The 15,900-nt window shown below is 43.3% G+C and overlaps 1 protein-coding gene across 8 annotated transcripts in view; it reads right to left on the minus strand.

The window, feature by feature from the left end:
• Positions 1 to 329: 329 nt before the first annotated feature.
• The window catches only part of PKM (pyruvate kinase M1/2), a 49,783-nt gene continuing 34,212 nt past the window's right edge, over positions 330 to 15,900 (minus strand). For 3 of the 8 annotated variants that reach the window (XM_065558523.1, XM_008166788.4, XM_008166787.4), the window contains exons 8-11: positions 14,059 to 14,211; positions 6,272 to 6,438; positions 2,569 to 2,750; positions 330 to 1,650 (exon numbers count right to left, since the gene is read on the minus strand). In XM_065558523.1, the coding sequence (XP_065414595.1) occupies positions 1,544 to 1,650; positions 2,569 to 2,750; positions 6,272 to 6,438; positions 14,059 to 14,211 (609 nt within the window). In that variant the 3' untranslated portion in view covers positions 330 to 1,543. Of the gene's footprint in view, positions 1,651 to 2,568; positions 2,751 to 6,271; positions 7,263 to 14,058; positions 14,212 to 15,900 lie in introns of all 8 variants that reach the window. The other 5 variants (XM_065558525.1, XM_065558524.1, XM_008166789.4 and 2 more) reach the window with 2 other exon arrangements.

The raw sequence follows: 15,900 nt of genomic DNA on the forward strand, positions 1-15,900 counted from the left end.
TGCTCTAGTTACCACACTGGATTAGGAAGTTATGTAGCTGGTAAGTGAAGTAGCATAAAGTGATCTTTATGTCTGCACAAGAGAAAGCGGTGTCTGAAGTTGCAATAGATTTGGCACATCTGAGGGCTAGCTGCAAACTAACTACAGTATTGAGGATTCCTTCCACAATCAAGGATAAAATAGCTTTCAACTAATACGGAAAATAGATTTTTCCTCCTTTAGTGTTCAGACAGTTTGTAAGCATTGACATGTTTCAGTTGGTTGGCTTAGTCACTTTCTTCGCAAAGGACTTGCCAATGGAAAAACCAAGCAAGAGCAGAAGTCTGATGGGTGCTTCAGCTTTTTTTTTTTATTGATGCACATAGTTGTGCTCTACAACCCAATACACCTGTTACAGTAAATAACTTGTCCAGATTTACAACATAGGAGAATGTTCTCAGGAAACAGGACTACTCAACTCAGACAGATATGCAACACTGCAGTAGGAGCAAAGGGAGCTCTCAGCAGCACAGGAAGTGGAAATGCAGCACTCAACCCTTTAAAGGCAAAACCCCTGTTTTATCCTTGTTCTATTTCTCCCTGCTGCCCATAAATGACAAACTAAGTGACTTAGAAGGAACCCAGGCCTGAATTGCATCTTAGACTTTGGTCTGTGCTGGAGGTTTCGATCACTGTTTTCCAGGTATACTGGAACCCTGGAGTCGTTCTCTCCATTTGCACTGGGAGGGGGATACACAGTAGTATGTCTCATGGAAGTTGCTATTTTAGGACTTAAAGGGTTAAGCACATCTCAATCTTTCATCAACATCCATTGGTGTGTTAGATACCTAATGTATCTGTAGTGGAGTTTAAATTATGGAGTGCAACGAGCCACTGTAAATCTGGAGGGGGAGACAAGAAGACTAGTTTACATACTGCAAGTGTGGCTACATAGACCCATGACTTAATCTATCACAGCTCCTAAACTGGAGTGCATTGGTGACAGAGTACAAGTTTGCAGAGTGGGAGTAATTAGGAGGACATGGCAGAGAAGGGAGGCATTAAATTATGCCATTGATTATCTGAACCTACAGGGTACAGAGCTGTACTCTGCCTGTTGCAGAGTATTAACACTGGAACTCGGACAATCACCTTGTTATTGCCTCCTTCCCCTGCACTCCTGAGAAAGGTGCAGGGAAAGGCATAGTAGTCACCCTTAAGGTAGTATCCAGTCTACAAAGAGGGGGATGAGCAGCACAAGTTCAGTCACCATGCAGGAATTTCATACAGCAACTCCCAACTACTTCAGGGCAGAATCACCTTAGGGGAAAAAGGCCATTTACTTTTCAAAAACTAAAACATTTCAAGTATTCTTTTAGAGTGACTTAAAGGTCCTCCTTCCCCCTCTGCTGCATTTGGTGGTGTTTAGCAACCTATATCCACTCTACACACGGATAACATTGCAAGCAATTGCCAGCCTAATGCAAGGGGGTAGAGCAGAGGAGAAGAAAGTGGGGGAAGGGGGAAGAGGGAAGGTGTTGCTGGGGAGTTTGAGAGTTGGTGTTCATGGAACTGGCACCACACGCATGGTGTTGGTGTAGCCGGACCCAGGGCGCCATCCTGTAAGTACAATGACAAGATCGCCAGTCTTGAAGAAGCCACGTGCTTTCCCTGGAAGAGAAAGATTTGTGAATACCTGCTAATCAAGCTCATGCTAACAGTTTTATTAGATGCCATAATGTCCAGTAGACACAGTATCACTAGGTTTTAGGATGTCTACCACAAGTCTGCATCCAGAGACCAGGAATACCATTGCTTTCTTGTAAGTCCAAATGTAACAGAGGGGCTACCAGAGCAAACCACATGGATTTAGTAGCTCTCTTGGACTTCATTTAGCCCTAGTAGCTGCTCTTTACATTCCAAGGCGTTCACATACCCCCTCATGCCACAAGATGGCATCATTACACCAGGCTGAGGGACTCAGGTTTCCCTCAGCTGTCCTAGCAATAAGAGCACTTCAACAATCATGGTTTGATCCACCCTGGAAAGAGACAGGACACCTCACCTCTCTCCTACACCATTTGTTCCTTCTGGAGACCTTCAGCTCAGCTACAGGTGCTGCCACTAGACGAGATTCCAGTTCATATGGCCCATTTTGAACTTTGGTGTTGGGCCTTTGTCAGTTAATACAAAGTACACTGTAACAGTGGGAGGAGCTACCCTTTACCTCAGCCCTAGGTTGGTTTGTTTTTTTAAAAAAGGGCAAATAAAGGTGGCCACTCACCAGACAGACCAGTAAGCATTTGTATGTACAGCTTTCCATTAGAGCTATTAAAAAAAAATCAAGGCCTATTGTGAAGGGGGAGCAGTTTTTAATATGAAGTTATCAGTCTGAGTACCAGATCTGGATAAGGAGGTGTGATTGTAGGCGGCCCATTCATCTGTCACAAGCAGTATTTCTTCTCATTAACAGCCTTAAGGCTCTGCCAGAAGGCAAAAGATGCCCCAAACTAGAGGTTTTTGAAGGGGTAGTTCTTCCATAAGCTATCAGTTACCTGACCAGAGTAAAGATAAAGCAACATAACTCACCAACATTCATGCCCAGGTTAACTCTGAGATCCACATCCTCAGCCCATGCATCAAGGGTGGGTTCTTTGCACAACACAGGGAAAATGCCACGGTACAGATGGGCCTGGCGTGCTGTCTGTCCATTACGAGTCACAGCAATGATGGGAGCACGTGGACGGAACCTGGACACCAGGTGAGCAGATCTGATAGGAAGGAGAACAAAATGGAAGGTAGGATTAACCTCCAAAAGCATCCCATATATGGCAGCTCAACAAAAGCTTGAGAAACTTCAATTGTTCACAGCAAGTGTAGTGTACAGAAGACAAGATCAGAGCAATGATCATGGCTCTTCTTATAAGTAGGTGCTATCTCCACTTATGTGGAGACTGAGTGGCATGGACACAGCTAATGGTAAACACTGCTCGGGTATTTTGCAGTTTGGCCAGGAAGACTACTTGCAATAAAAATCCATGCAAGAGAGTCAAGGTTTACATCAAGTTTAGTTTGAAGGCCAGGCTAGTCCTCATTCCCCCGACTTACAAGAATAGAGGACATGCTACACAGCATCCTTTCCTGGAAGGACTGCCTCAGGTCCACACCATCTGTCTTGCTTTAGGGCATAGCAAACCATCTGTTGGAGTGGGGAGTCTCTTCCCTCTTCTCCCCAAGCCTGTTGTCATGCCACTTCAGTTTTTTAGAGTTTCCGGAAACTTCACTCTACACTTAAGGTGGATGTTTCCAGCACTGGGCGTTGTAGTTCTGTTGGCAGTAATGTCAAGGTGGGCAGATATTGAGACACACTTATTTTGCTGCCCTTCTGTTGTGTCAGTCACGTGGTTTTGACCCTTTGGCACTTCAGGCAGCATGCATGGATCCTGTTCTCTTCAGAGCAAAACAGTGAAGGTTTGGCCTGAGTGCTCCTCTTTTCAAGGGCAGGAGAAAAGAACTAAAATCTTCCAAATATCACCACTATTAAGGTTGACAAGGAAGAAACCCTAAGTTTAAAAATCACTGCAAATAAACTGCAAGGGGATGTAAGTAGTGGTGACAGCTTGCCAGATAGGAGTGTGGGGTTTGCTTGCCGGTTTCTGTCTAGTTTTCATTTAAGCATATCTGATCATAGGGTTAGCTGGAGTCTCTTGCTCCCAGGGCTGGCAAAGGCAATATTCAGTCCCTGGTGTGGGAGAAGGCATGCATTGTTGCAAAAAAACCCAACCATTTTGGTGCATCGTTGGCATTTCCAGAGCATCCACAGAGTTCAGCTAATTTGCCTGGGAGAGTTGTGGTAGAATTTGCAGTCACAAGAAATCAAATTCTTCTGAGGTATCTAGAATCCTTTCCCTTGAAGGGTGTGTGGATGTGGATGGGTGTAGGCAGGTAGAAGGAATGACTTCTGCTGCATCATACCTTGTGCACAGTTACTGAAGTGTTAACAGAAAGAACAGGAGTACTTGTGGCACCTTAGAGACTAACAAATTTAAGGTGCCACAAGTACTCCTGTTCTTTTTGCGGATACAGACTAACATGGCTGCTACTCTGAAGTGTAGACAGCCTGCTCTAGCAAGTCTCCTATTTTCAAGGCAATCACTGGGAGCCACTGTTAGAGGGAAACTGTAGGGAAAAACCTAGGGACCTCTAAGTTGTTTTTTTTTTTTTTTTAATAAACTGATTCAAACACAGCTCAGGTCAGATACATATGGAGCAATCCCCTTTTCACCTGCTTAAAGATGAATACAGATAACGTAATAGGCCTATCCTGCTATGATCTGTTGCACAACTTTGTTTTTATGCAAAGATCTGGAAGCAAATATGGTAAAAAGTGGAAATATTTATGTGGGACATCTAGTAACTATGGGATGGTAAGCACAATGGTCTTTATTCATAGTCTCCAGCAGCAGAAGCTGGAGCAGTGGTACAGGTGCCACCCCTTCCTACTAGGAGGGAAGTTAAATTCTGGAAGGTGGTGTGTGCTCAGAGATTAAGCAGAATCTGTCAGGAACTGAAAAAGGCCATGATATCTATAGTTATATTTTACTGCTCAACATGTAGCAGAGAACAGGATTATATGGTGCACAATTGTGTTTCAACTAGATTCTTATGGTTCAGGTCTCGTGAATCAAACTTCAGCAAAGCTGCTTCACACTAAAGATTTTCAGTCAAAGTTTGTTGTTTACAAGACAGCAGTGCCAGTTTCATCAACCCAGCCACTCTCACAAAAACCTTTCTACTGTGAGAGAAGCTTTCCAGTGGCTCAAGGGGACCCAGGTATTCAGAGGATGTAACAGAATCCAGAGCTAAAAATATTCAAATATCAAAGGTCAGATCTCTTCAGAAAGGTCAAGTGTAAGGCTGACTGGAACCCTTTATACAGAAACATTGGAAGCACAAGTACAAGAAGGATGCAAACTCTCATGCTTACAGCTATTCCCTGTTCTGCAGAAATAAAGCAAGCACCAGCTTGAAAATTTCCTTAAAGAAAAGAATTCACAACCGGCCCAGTTCTCGACGCAGAATATTTGCTGAGTATGTTTAGAGGACATCTGCTATGCTACTACTTGCTGGGTCCAGATTCAGGGTGAGACTTCATAATGCCCATCTAGAGGGCCATCAGTTTTTTTTTTTTTTTGGGGGGGGGGGGGGGAAGAGGGTCTGGAGAACCAAAAAAACCCTTATGATTAGCCAAGACTTGCTTTGAGAGGAGCAATTCAGTTCTCAGTTTAGAGAAACTAGAAGCTGATGAGCTGGGGTTTAAGACCATTTACTGTGCTTTCCTGCATTTTCTAGACACAGGGTCTATTAAGTGACCTTAATAGCATTAACATTTGTCAAATCCCAAGATATTCCAGGGTGCTGTTCCATGAACTAGTATCTTGCACACTGTTGGCACAAAGCAGTGGAAGCCACTGCAGGAAACAGGCATTGGGTGAACCTAGTATTAAGAGGCATATTCCACAGATTTGTCTGTCTGTTGGATACTTTAGTCTAAGATCACAGTGGATTCTAGATAATAAAGAAAGGCCTATACACCCAAGCAGGATAGACATTAGGAAGTGTTAACCGACAAAAGGGAACAAGCTTCTGTATTTTTAGCCTCCTGTTTAAACAAGCCTTTCTTTAAGCCAGGCCTGTGTTTGAAGTCTACTGTATGGTCACAGGACTAGAAGACAGGAGGATTCGATAGTCTAATAATGGTTTAGCCAGTGATACCATGTCAGGCAGGTCTTTACTTTTGCTGGCACTGTAGTCAACCCAGCTGGAAATGTGGGCTGAAAGATATTGCCTTATTCAAAAAGCTCGATTCTGCATCCAGTGAACTTCTGACCTACTGTCAAACTTCAAGATTTCTCTGGTTAAAGTGACTATAAACAAACTTTCAAAAGTTGTTTCCTGTCAAAGTTTTCCAGCCAGCTTTACTGGCAACAAAGACGCAATTTTATCAGAGGAAAAAAATATTTTACGTGCTTGGTGCTGATGCCAAGATGGTTGAGGAATGCTGAAGAACTGAATTAGACTAAATATCTACAGATTTCTGAAATGTTGGTCCATCTTCTTGGTTGAACTGGGTATTGCAGACTGATGACATTAGCTTTAAAGTCGCCTGGTTTTCTGGCTGCTTCAGGATTACCATTTCATTCATTCTTAAAAACACACTTTTGAAGGCGTCCTTTTCCCCCACCCCGGTCACTGAAGTCCATTTCACTTGAGGGAACCTTTCACCTCCTACCTTCCAGACTTGGTGAGGACGATAATAGCCCCACTGCAGCACTTGAAGGAAGCTTCTACAGCGCCAACAGCGGCGGCTTCCGTAGGGTCACGGTTCAGAGGGGCCAACCGGCGTAGTTCCTCAAACAATTGCCTGTGAAAGATGGCGGCTTCGGCCTCGCGAGCAATCTATAAGAGCAACACGCATTCGGGGAATACAACATTCGTGTCAGTCAGCGCTCAGGTGACACAGGATAAGGTGAGGTGCCATGCCCGGCAGGATGTCAATAGCATAACCTTTATTTTGATATTCAGAAGATTTACCTATCCGTTTTATACTAGCAAGTCCAGATTAGTGTATGGTACCATGCTGGTGGTGGTCATCTGTTTAGCCAAGCATACTGCTTGTGCATCAAATTAGCAATTGGGGTATGCTATTTAGTAAACATTCATCCACTAGATAATTGATATCAAGAGGTTTCTCTTCTGAATTCTGTGACACCTGCCAAGTCACCCCACCCAGCCTGGCCAGCACACTCTTCACATCCATGCCCAACTGCCAGGCACTCTCGCTCTGCTTCTACCTACCTCCAATCCTGCTGTACTACAAGGATGATGTAAACTCAGATTCTGCTAGTGTATGCCAAGTTGAAGTTTTGAACTGTAAGAGCTGCTCACAGGATGTGTACTACTGTGTTCTAGTGGAACGTGTTTCTACCCATTGAAACATGGCCTGAAGCACAAGAAGTTTGTCTTGGTTAGATCATCTCTAACCCACACTCTGTGGAGTGAAAACGCTTATTTATCTTTAGAGCCTAAGTCTTTCTTGCCCTCTCTGAGCCCTACCTGCCAGACTCGGTCAGAACTATCAGAGCTGGAGCTAAGCACTTAAAAGAGGCCTCCACAGCGCCTACAGCCATGGCATCAGCAGGGTCCCTGTTGTTAGCAGTGACGCGGAAAAGTTCTTCAAACAGCTGACGGTGAAAAATTGCGGCCTCAGCCTCGCGAGCGATCTGCAGGCCGGGGTAAGAGGGAGGGAGAAGAAAGGAGTGACAGAAAGAAGGAAATAGATACACCAGAGAGTAATGTGATATTGAGTTAATTTGCTTAATTGTCATAGTCATGCAGGCAAAGAATATTAGAGGTAGGGTTGTGAAACTTCCTTTGGCTCGGAGGTTAAGATTTAATACAGACAAACATGGTTAGAATTCTAACAGTGCCAAGGCTAGTGGACATTCAGGTCCATTTTCTACAGCTAGTTTGTACATCAGATCATGTGTTTTCAGAATGGGACCTTTTATGCTACATTATTTTGATAGCTTTACAGTCATGCTGCCCCAGGGCCTGAAGTCAGGCTACATTTTTTTGAATTGTCTGCACTTGTTTAGGCTAAGGAAGGTGGGGGGGGGGGCACTTCCTTACGAAAACTGCTCTTCTAATTATATGAAGAGGGCACGTCTACATGGTGGGGTAATGTACTTTATGGGGTATGATTTCTAAAGCACATGTGTGGCACATTCATTGGTTGATGAAGACACTGCTGGTGCACACTAAGCTCCTTGGTGCAATTTTATGTAGTATTGTTTTAAACAGTACTATGTTAAGTGCACCAATTAATGTACAACAGTGCACTTTAGAAATCACTCCCCCATAGAATGTAGACAAGTCTCAAGTGTCAGCTTGCTGTAGGTCTTGCTTCTGCACTTTTCCAGAGGCTCAACTTTTAGGTGTGCCAGAGAACAGACAGTAGTAGAATGCATGGTATATGTTGCTTCAGGGATGCATGTGTGTTCACCCCCACCTTCTAATGGCCCAGAGCACTGTTAGAATAATCTTTTATACAAGAACAGTCCAATTGTGAACAATGCCACCATCTTCCATCTCATTCTTTATAAGCAAAGAAGGTGGGCTCATTATGGTTTGGCTGTTACTTAGAGAAGAGCCAAGAAACTTAATCTTTACAGTTGCACCACCCTACCCTTTAGTAATACTGTTTACAGTATAGAAACAAGTCTTCCTTATATGGTTGTTTTCTCTAAAAAATGTAGAGTACAGAAACCCTCATTTAATGTTTGTATGTACTCAACTTAGTCAAGTGTACAACTACAGAAGACACTTCTAGTTTTTATTCATAGAATGAAGGTGTCATGAGAAGCTTCCGCATCCAGTTTACAGACAGTCCATGGATATTCCAAGTGAGTTTGTACAATAATCTAGGAATCTTATACAGGTCAGTAAGTATGCCTAAGAGAAAGCATTTAAGACAAGAATTCTTGTCTGACTAGGCAATGCTAGTCCTTCACAACCACATAAAGAAGGCTTGCAGAGTTTACTAGAAAAGCATGCAGAAAAGTTGATAATCTCTTCAAGAGGACTAGCTGAAGTTATTTATAGCAAGCAAGAAAAATGGAGGCTTTAGACAGACTAAATCCATCTAAATAGAGATACTTCACTCTATGGCACTTTCCAGGTGAGGACAAGCACTTTACAAATGTTAATGAATTGCCACTGTTATCCTCATCTTATAACTTAGATGAAAAAAATTAAGTGGCTTGTCTAGATATCCCAGAGGATATGGAAATCCTGAGTCCCAGTCTCCAGCCACAAGATCCTTTGTAACAATAATTCAGACTGAGACACCTAAATCAGGGATTCTCAACCTTTTTCTTTCTGAGGCTCCAACATGCTATGAAAACTCCATGGCCCACCTGTGCCACAATTGTTTTTCTGCATATAAAAGCTAAGGCCAGTGTTAGGAGGTAGGAAGCAGGGCAACTGCCCGGTGCCTCATGCCACAGGGGGCCTTGCGAAGCCAAGTTGCTCAGGCTTTAGCTTCAGCCCTGAGTGGTGGGACTTAGAGCCTGGGCTTCAGCCCCTGGTGATGTGGGCTTCGGCTTCTGCCCTGGGCCCAAGCAGGTCTAATGCCAGCCCTGCTTGGTGGACCACCTGAAACTTGCTCATGGTCCCAAGTGTGCCACAGACCTCTGGTTGAGAACCACTGACCTAGATTACATTATAATGCAAATTAAATGCAATAAAAGCCACAGTATTAGCTGCAAGTTTTCATTACATTGGGTTTAAACTTGTTAGATAAAAAGGGGGATAAAGTAAGGTTCCACCTCATATAGCATACTCCAAACATGGAAACCCGGAGCCTACAGTATATCTTCATTTCTTGAATCAAAGGCAGGCAGCTTTGGGCAACATTCAACATAAGCTTGAGTTTACCAAAAGGCTCCCTGCTATACAAGAGGTTTTTATAGATTAACTCACCCCCTCCCCTCTTTAAGTTAGTCCCTTCCAAAGGTCCATGGCAAATCATTCACGTTGATCCATTAACATTTTCCCTACTGGGGATGTTTACCAGCTTTCTCCAAGTTTGTGGTAGGGTGTGACCACATCCTTAATTGTGTGGGGTGGGGTACAAAGGCATTTAGACTTAGCGCTAGTCTATATTGGCAATGCTAAAGCGCTGATGTAACAGCGCTTTAACGTGTCTTGTGTAGTCATGGCAAAGAGCTCTCCCAGCACTCTAAAAAAACAAACAAAAAAAACCCACCTCCATGAGGGGCGTAGCTACCAGTGCTGGTGCACTGTTTACACTGGCGCTTTACAGCGCTGAAACTTGCTGCGCTCAGGGGGGTGTTTCACTCCCCTGAGCAAGTAAGTTGCAGCATTGTAAATTGCCAGTGTAGACAAGCCCTTAGTCTAAACTACATATTTACTTCGGTATAGCTACATTACTTAGAGGTGTGAAAAATCCATACTCTTGAGTGACATATTATACAGACCATAACCCTCTGTGTAGACAGCACCATGTCAGCAGCAGAAATTCTCCCACTGACAGAACTCTACCGCTGTGAGAAGCGGTCACTATTAAGCCAATGGGAGAGAGCTCTGTTGGCTTAGAGTATCTTCAGCAGATGTGCTGCAGCTTCGTCAATGTAAGTCTGTAGAGCAGACCTGCCCTTAGGATTTGTCTACACTGCCCTTCTGTTTGGGCAATGGATTACATTAATGTGAACTAGGAATCTTAGTATGCACTCACTGCATACACATGGAAGAGTTACTGCAAAGCACTTTGGTGTGTGCTATTAACTCCCCTGTAGTCCAAACTGCAGGGCAGTATAGACCTAGCCCTACTTTCTTTGAATTTAATTGAGCTCTTTGGACAAACTGGCAAGGACAGAGTTTCAAGACTTGTTTTTCCCACTGATCAAATTAGCTGTCAACTTTTTAAACTGACAGGACCAATGGAAGTTTTGGGAACTGCTTCCTTCCCAGGAAGAGGTATCCTGTCCAACATCTGAAAACTTGCTACTGATGAGGCACAGTACTCTAGGAATTCTTTTGGGGACATTAGGATTACCACTATAGTTAATTTTAGTTATCCAATAGAAATTAGAGAGTTGTCACCAAGTGGTGATTATTACGTTCTACCAACACATCTGTCAGGTCAGAGATTCACTGGGTGTAGAAAGGACATATCAAGTATACTGGAAAAACTTCTGGCACCAAGTTTAAACAGAAGCTTTCTCCCCCATTCCTAAAGGATAAATTCTTTTAGATTAAGTATCAGAGGGGTAGCCGTGTTAGTCTGAATCTGTAAAAAGCAACAGAGGGTCCTGTGGCACCTTTGAAGCTTATGCTCCCAGTACTTCTGTTAGTCTCAAAGGTGCCACAGGACCCTCTGTTGCTTCTTTTAGATTAGTACATAAAAGTACTTCTAGGGTCTGAAACACCCTAAACATTCCTAGAAGCTATGGGGAGGAAGAGCACCTAGCTAGAGCATCTCATTGTTTTCAGTGTAGGTGTGAAGAACCAGTTTGATCCATATTCCCTAACCACTGAGCTGATGTTTCATGGAAATACTGTCTTATGTATACAGGTAGCAGCTGTCAGTGATCTTTGAGCCTACGTCCATTAGCTAAGCATCCAGTTTTGCTGCTGGAGTATTTTGTAACAAAGTTTTGGCAATACAGAGTAGCAATACAAAAAAGTAAACTTGTATGAAGGACTAGAGTCTGAGCAAAGTATTGCTTCACATTTATAGAAGATGCTGAAATGTGTAAAAACATTTTTCATAACAGAAGCTGGAAAGCAGGAACATAAGGGTCCTACTACTCTCATCAGCTGACTTTATTTTTAGACCAAGAAAGCATCAATAAAAGTGGTCCATGCTCATTTTGATGTCACTGGAATTGAGCAGTCTTACCACTGGCAAACACTTAGCCAGGAAGAAAGCAGGAGCAACCCAGGAGGATTATGCAGTCACCATACACTGCATGTAAAACCCTCATGCTCCTGAAAAGGGGAAAAATTGTGCTCTAGAAGTGACAAAAAACAACTTAGCAACCCAGTATTAAGACCCTCCTTCTAGGAAGAGCAGTTCTAGTAAATGGAGCTGCAGGTAATGGGACTGCATAAGTGCTAGGGGAACCTGAATTTGCTTGAACTGTGTAGACATTTCTATAGTGCTCAGTCACTGTCGTATCAGATTTTTTTACCCCCTGCTAAATTTTAGAATAAATTGTTTTCTTCTAGAAAGAAGAGCAGCTCCTTTCAGTTAGTTTTACAGTGATCAGTACTTGCAATGCTGGTAAGCGGTCACACTGCCATTTTATATGGCTTAGTCTGGAAAGGTGGAGAAACTGAGCCTCACAGCAGCCAGATTCCATAATCTGAGGTTTTGACCCGAGATGCTCTACAGAGCTTAGTGAGATTCCCCCCCCCCCCCAAAGGCAACAGAAAGCCTCAATGTTTTCAACTGCCCTCAGCTGAGTCTGGGGATTTTGTGCACCTTTGTGCAGACAAGCCTTAGTCCATGTGTGCAGATATTAACTACTCATTGTGTCACAGCAAAAGAGGCAAGCAGAAGTTGCTGGTGCTCCGAGGCTGTAACTCGGCCCATTTGAATAGCATTCACTTTAGGAAAAAACACGCAAGTGTCTAGCTACTCCTAGTAATGTTGCAGCAGTACTAAATGCCTCCACATGCTGGGTTTGATTTGGGGATAGCCCAAGTTTAAGAAAAGGTGGGGCCAAAACCTTCAGAATCATAACCATCAAAGCCAGTAGGCACATCCATTTTGCATTCCTTCTTAGCTGCGTGCACTGGTTTATTTTCCCCCTCATGCTTGGAGGTTCAAGTCTCCAATATGTTTTGCCACTATGAAACCAAGTGTTCAGAACTTAACCTGGTAGTTAAGAACCTAGCATAAATGCAGTATACGTATGATGAGCTACAATACGGAAGTTCAAGACTGCATCACTGAAAGCCACCATCCATTAAAAAAGGCAGTATTTTGCCGTGTGTGTGTGGGGGGGGGAAATCAATCCTAGAACTATTTGTATGAATCTGTTGACCATGTCCTTTGATGTACCTACAGTAACTAAAAAAATAAGGAAGGTCAAACACTTGAGACCACCAGTACCCATGCACTATCTAGTGGCCAGATCTAAAGAACTTCTGCTAGCCAAACTAGATTATCTGAAACTAAACTGGATCACAAGAGTTCATTTTTGAAATTAAGTTTTACTGCAGCAAGTTTCCAGATTTAGATATCAGGGTCAACCCTCAAGATTTCCTAGTAGGAGAAGCTTTAGGCAGGCAGTTAGTGAACAGTTTACAGTGCAGAGCGATCACATGCTTTAAGATCACTGGCCCACACCAATCTGGTTTCATCATCTGTTCCCTAAGTGTACAAAAGTTCCAGTGAATGTAGACCAAATACAGTTAACAGTGAGAAGAAAGTATACTTATGTAAGGAATTGTAAATACACATATAGTAGCTATGTTTATTAATCTATATAACCTGAACTGCAACTGACAAACTAGTGCATTGTCAATGCTGTAATTCACAGCAGTTACCCGGAGATTATCAGTACTTCTAGACACTTAGCATTAAACTTAAATTAATGGGAAGATGAGCTGGGTGAACTCAAAGCAGAGCAGAGAGGTTTCTGGCAGTTTAAACATGTAAAAAAAAATAAGTCCTGTCAGTCATCATGCAAGAAACATCCTCATAAACAGTAGTCAAATGCAGAGCTGTTGAATGCAACAGGACAGTAAACCTGGAACAAGCACCCCATTAAACCATCCCACTCCCTCACCACACAAGTTAATTTATTTAAATTTGAATTGTTTTTCAGTATATGGAGTTGAGCTCAAATCAAGGTCAAAGTGATCCTTGGTGCAGCTCCGCAGCACAGAAGGTGTCAAAAGTGGAGTTAGAGATTAGAGCAGTGGACTCAAGGGAATCAACACCAGGGTAACAAGTAAGAAAGCTCAACCTTGGCATATAAACATAAGTTAGGGTTTCTTATAGTCCACTGTGAAGTAGACATCTCAGCATTGCACTTCAACTCTTGGCTCTGTCTCTAAGTGATGAGTACAATGCACATGGCAATTGACATTTGCATGTCTGGCATATAAAGGAAATCATTTCTCATAAAGGATCTAGTGGCAGAGGGCAGCACCACACTGATCTGCTCCTGGTCAGGGTCTAGTGGGCTTACAAGTCCATGCTCTATGTAAGTGTAGGTTAAGAAGATGAATGGGGGGGGAAGAAATAATAGAAGGGAGAACAGACTTACTTTTTGAAAAAGTAAGGGTTAGTGGGAGCATGGACAAGGAGCTGCCATTATAGAACTGCTAGGTATAGCTACTTGACTCTGAATGCATTTGGACAACCAGACATCTGGATGGAGTGAGGAAGCAGGAAGTGGGATATATGCTACCTTTACCTCTTTGGAAAGGTTCCACTTTGGACTATGTAATTCTACCCTTTAAAGCAAAGGCATTACTCACTGCGTGCTGCATGCGGACAGCCTCAAGAGGGTAGTCTCCTTTGGCAGTCTCCCCAGACAGCATGATGCAGTCTGCTCCATCCAAGACGGCATTAGCTACGTCACTGCCCTCAGCACGGGTTGGGCGAGGTTTCTTAATCATACTCTCCAACATCTGGAAAAGGGGAAGTCAGGCTGAACAAATTAACACCCCACTATGGAAGAGACCAACTACTTTTCTAGTACACCTATGTAAGCACTGGAATGTGTTTTAAAGCATTTTATACTGTAGGGTACGGCACCAAGTTAAGTATCAGTAAGTCTGATTAGACTATTTGTAGCAAGTATGCTTTGTCTGGCCACCAGAACAACAGTGTCACGCATGGAAACAGAGCTGATGACATATTGAAGTTTGAATACTGTTATGCCAAACCTTACGACAGAACTCTCAGACCATTACAGCAGATTTCATCAAGGAACTTGCTACATAAGAATTATAAAAAATTAATTGATGCTACAATTGGCATTTACTTAAGGCAGCTGTGTAACATTAATAGTCAACCACCAGTTGATCAGCAGCAAAGTAAGAGCCAAATATGCGGATGTGAGAGGTTTAGGTTCATATAATATAATCCACAACCAGGCATATATTAGAGAAATTAATACATCAATAGCCAACTAATGAACACTGTTGTGGCTTGTTGCTATTACAGTCTAGCTCATTAGTTGCACACTTCCCTTTAAAAAGTGAGACTGTTCAGGTTTATAGGACATCTTTCCTTTATGCAGTCATTTAGTAAAGTAGTGGTGGAAAGGTTGTACACCACCTTCTCTATTTTGAGCTGGGTAGTTTAAACTTTTAAGGTTTGCCGACTATTCAGACAGTGCTTCTCCCCGCCCCCCCCCCCAAAAATAAAGCTTAGCTACCCTCTCAGCTGTTTATTTTGACTCTTTATGAAGAGGAATATGTGAAGCAGAATTAACAGACTAGTTTAGAAAGCAAGTTGAGGCTGAAGTGCCTACAAACTGCAGCCAAAATAGCATCTTAGCACTTTGCTAGCGAGGCTGCAGGTGGAAAATTAAGGGTAGCTTTAAAAAAAACAAAAAACAAACAAACTTATGTTCTCCTTCATCCCTTCTGCACTATCTTTTCCCACCTTTCGGTCCCCACAATATAGTTTCGTCTTGGTCTTTCCCCCAGTCTCCCCCACTTACTGCTCCACCTGTGACTTAAACCTAGGGACTTTTCCAGCGAGGAGGTCTCAATTGGACAGTGCCAGGAGTTGGCGTGCACTGTAGTAAACACCAAGAGGCCCAATTGGCTAGTGTCCAGAGCATATGGTCCTTTAAAATACCCTACTACTGGAAACCAGGCTACTCTTGAAACACCAGCTTCAGAGATACCAGGAAGATGATCCTTCCAGTATCAGAGGGCTGCTTATAAAACTCCTGCAAGAGTTAATCCTGTGGGAATTCTGCACCACTGTGCACCAGCATAATTAACGAGCTGTGCATATTTTTAATTTTTTGCACAGAAAAAAAGCTTCAGCTGGAAAGTTGCTGCTGCTCTGCCTTTTCCCCCCCACCAGAGGGCGCTGCGGTGCGCCCAGAGAGTAGCAGCTCCCGGCCAACTAGGAAAGAGAAAGAGCCTACCATCTTCACAGTGCCTGTTGGGCCAGGTCAGGAGACAGGGGACACAGACAGCATGGGCCTGCTGGGGAGTCAAACAAGGGCTCATAAGGGCTAGTGGGGGAGAATAGACTTGGGGAGGGGCTGAATGAGAGTGGAAGTGCAGGGCCACATGGTGACAGGAGTGGCTGAGTGGGAGCACAGGGCCACATGGAGAAGGGGGAGACATGTGGAC

This window comes from Chrysemys picta, chromosome 10 (genome assembly GCF_011386835.1).
Source record: "Chrysemys picta bellii isolate R12L10 chromosome 10, ASM1138683v2, whole genome shotgun sequence".
Lineage (NCBI taxonomy): Eukaryota > Metazoa > Chordata > Testudines > Emydidae > Chrysemys > Chrysemys picta.